The 3,516-nt window shown below is 31.3% G+C and overlaps 1 protein-coding gene across 1 annotated transcript; it reads left to right on the top strand.

Annotated features, from left to right (window-relative positions):
• Positions 1-693: 693 nt before the first annotated feature.
• LOC139899253 (hyoscyamine 6-dioxygenase-like) lies at positions 694-3,294 on the top strand. Its single transcript, XM_071882069.1, has 4 exons — positions 694-894; positions 1,570-1,820; positions 1,923-2,241; positions 2,932-3,294. The coding sequence occupies exons 1-4, from the start codon at positions 700-702 to the stop codon at positions 3,172-3,174; spliced, it is 1,008 nt and encodes a 335-aa protein (XP_071738170.1). The 5' UTR covers positions 694-699; the 3' UTR covers positions 3,175-3,294.
• Positions 3,295-3,516: the final 222 nt, after the last annotated feature.

The following is a 3,516-nucleotide window of genomic DNA, read 5'->3' as shown; positions in this document are numbered from 1 at the left end:
TTACTTTTATATATTAAATATTAATTAATTAATATTAATATTAATATATTAATATTAATTAATTAATGAGAGTGCATGTGTAATATTATTTGTTAATATGATAATATTTTTCATTTTGTATTTTTTATTATAATATTTGTTCATTTTGTATTTTTTACTCGTGTCTATATTCGTCATTTTACCATTTTTCTAATAGTTTCAGCTACTATGTGAAACAATAAATACATCAAAAAAGTTTCAGCTACAAGCTATCAGTTACCAGCTAACAGCCAACAGCTATCAGCTAATAGCTACCAGCTTACAGATAATTTTGCCAAACATACCCGTAATGTACAACAACATTACCTAAAAAATTATAGGATAATAAAAACGTATAATACGTGTTTCATTTCGATATTACAAAGACACATAATTCTTTCCTTCATTTAACCGTGTAAAGTAAATTTAATTATTATATAATTCTGCGAAATCGCGGGTTATAAACTAGTAATAACATTAAAACAAATTCATAGAGCCCTAATTAAGCATCTAGATTATAGATATAGATACCTATAATTGAATAATATATTATATATTCTCTGATGAGTGAATATAATTAAAACAAAAATGCTTGTGGGTCAAAGTTGGATACTTCAAATCGGACCTATAAATGGTTAACAATAACCGCCAGCTGAAAAGCATGCATGCAGATCAGAGACCATGGAGACTTTAGTTTCAAGCTGGTCTAAAACTTGTATTAAGGTACCAGAAAACTATATCTTACCCGAGAGCCAAAGGGCCGGTTCAGATGAGATTCATGCATGTAAAAGCTTCCCATTGATTGATCTATCTGGGAATCAAAGTAAAGCTATTCAAGAAATACTTTATGCTTGTCAAGAATTTGGGTTTTTTCAGGTTTATTAAAGTTTCCTTTATTTTTCAGTTTAATAATTTAATTTTACTCGTATATGTTGGAACATATAGTTCCATAACTCACTTTCATTCTTACCAAGTATTAAAACTATCATACATACATTCAAATAAAGTAAGATAGAAAAATACTTGGGTCAATTTCCTGCATATTTTATTACTTTATGAAACTGCAACTTACAAATAAAATAAACTCCTCCTATTTATAATACGAAAATAAACTATCCTCTACGACTACATGGGAATATATCTACGTGGGACACCAAATATCTTGCATAAATCATGGAACATGGACCATATCCTTGACTTTCTTATTCCCATCCAATTAAATAACTTCTACACCCAACTAAACAAAAAACGTGTGGAGCATGTGAATCCACTCCATTTCTTTCGGATGACTAATTCAAATAAAACCCACTGCAATTCTTTTATCTCTTCTTTAATTTCCATGGACCAATTGAAACTGGGCTGCCATAATGGGTCAACTGATCACTTAAACGGACTACAACTTGGGCCTAATCAAGATTACCCTAACAGTATATATATATATATATATATATATATATATATATATATATATATATATATATATATATATATATATATATATATATATATATATATATATATATATAATAACGAACTTCTGTTAATAACCAGGTGATCAACCATGGAGTTTCAGAAGATTTAATAGATGATACCATAAAAGTGATAGAAGAATTCTTCGATTTGCCCAATGAAGAGAAGGCACAACTATTCTCAACTGATCAAAATAAAGCTTGCAGATTATATACTAGCAGTTATAACTACAATACAGAAAAAGTTCATTTTTGGAGAGATGGTCTACGACACCCTGTTCATCCGCTAGACGAATGGGTTCACTTATGGCCTGAAAAACCTACCAACTACAGGTAATTTTAACTAACTATTAATTAAATGGGTTAATTGAATCAGAATCTCGACTTAAGATGTTTTAGTTAATTTTAATGTTTCTTGTTTGTTTTGTATTGAAGAGATGTTGTAGGAAAATACTCGTTGGAGTTACGCAAGCTGACATTGAGAATATTGGAGCTGATTTGTGAAGGATTAGGTATTGAAGCTGGATATTTTGAAGGTGACCTAAGCAAGAATCATGTGTTGTCGATCAACCACTATCCTCCATGCCCGGATCCAAGTTTGACAATGGGAATACCAAAGCATGCCGATGCTAATCTCATAACCGTGCTTTTTCAAGGCAATATTTCAGGGCTTCAGGTTCTTAAAAATGGGCAGTGGCTCGGTGTTGAGCCAGTGCCCCATGCTTTTGTGGTTAACATTGGCAACCAACTAGAGGTGATCTTGTTTAAACAATCTATCTTGATATATACATATGTGTCAGGGAAAAAAAATTCTACCTTTTCGAGCCAAAATTCTTTTCACGAGAAAAAAATAGTAAATAAATAAATTGTACCCTTTCTGGCCAACATCTTGTCTGGAGAAAAGCCCTGGAAAATTTGCACTTTTTTGAGCCAAAATTATTTTCACGGGAGAAAAACAATTTAAATACCTTTCCGGAAAACATATGTCGTCCGGAAAAGTTCTAGTCAATGCTTTCAGAAAAGCTGACCAAAAAGCATCTTTTTTGTCGTGTAGTGGGTCTTTTCCAAATGACATAATGTCGTCTGGAAAAGCGTCGTGCAGAAAAAACATTTTTCTTGTAGTGAAAGCAGTAACATTACTCACGTGTTGCTGACATTAAAAAATAATAAGGAATTAAAGAAAAAAATTGAATAATTAATTACTATGTTAATCAAAAAAGTGCTTCCTACTACACATATATAAGAATTTATATGAAATTATCTTAGTTTTAATAAGGAGGATAATCTGTTGATTTGATATAAGAAATGAAATATCTAGTTGTATCCTTAATCAATTAGATAAATGATACCTAAATCTTGAAGATGTTTTAGAATGATTACTTTTTTGACTAATAACTCATTAGCAACAAGGTAGCTAGATTATATTGTTGTAACTGTATTGTAGGTAATTAGCAATGGGAAGCTGAGAAGTGCAGAACATAGAGGGGTAACAAATTCGAAAGTATCTCGGACTACAATTGGGAGTTTCATACTTCCTAACCATGAGACCATTATTAAACCAGCGAAAACCATGATCGAAAGTGTTCCTCTTTATCGTCCCTTCAAGTACAAAGAATTCTCCAAGTTATATGTAGATACGTTTGGAGACACTGACGCAGTGATGGAGGCTTTTAAGATCAAAACTTAATAAAGCATTGTAATCAACAAGCTAATTTGACACTGATATATGTGTCCTCTATATATGAATAATCAAAATAATAATGGATATTAATAAGATCATAACTTAAAGCATTGTAATCAACAAGTTCGACACAAATATATGTGTCCTTTAAATATATATGAATAATCAAAATAACGACTGCTATTGATGCATATTTGTATGGCCGTCGCTGGGCGAATAACGTTTATTATTTTATTGTACACCTAGTTGATGTATACGCATGATACTTGTCAGTTATAAGAGCATCTGTGAATGTTGGGCCCATTGGTACGAATGAAGCCCAGGCCTGTGTATAGCCTATATATACCA

This window comes from Rutidosis leptorrhynchoides, chromosome 3, assembly GCF_046630445.1.
Source record: "Rutidosis leptorrhynchoides isolate AG116_Rl617_1_P2 chromosome 3, CSIRO_AGI_Rlap_v1, whole genome shotgun sequence".
In the NCBI taxonomy this organism is placed as follows: domain Eukaryota; kingdom Viridiplantae; phylum Streptophyta; class Magnoliopsida; order Asterales; family Asteraceae; genus Rutidosis; species Rutidosis leptorrhynchoides.
Note: the sequence above shows the minus strand (reverse complement) of the source record. Positions and strands in the feature narration are given on the sequence as shown.

Coding starts and splice junctions, on each gene's coding strand:
- LOC139899253 (XM_071882069.1), top strand. CDS start 700: ATGGAGACTTTAGTTTCAAGCTGGTCTAAAACTTGTATTAAGGTACCA. Junction 895..1,569: donor AAGAATTTGGGTTTTTTCAG/GTTTATTAAAGT, acceptor GTTAATAACCAG/GTGATCAACCATGGAGTTTC. Junction 1,821..1,922: donor GAAAAACCTACCAACTACAG/GTAATTTTAACT, acceptor TTTGTATTGAAG/AGATGTTGTAGGAAAATACT.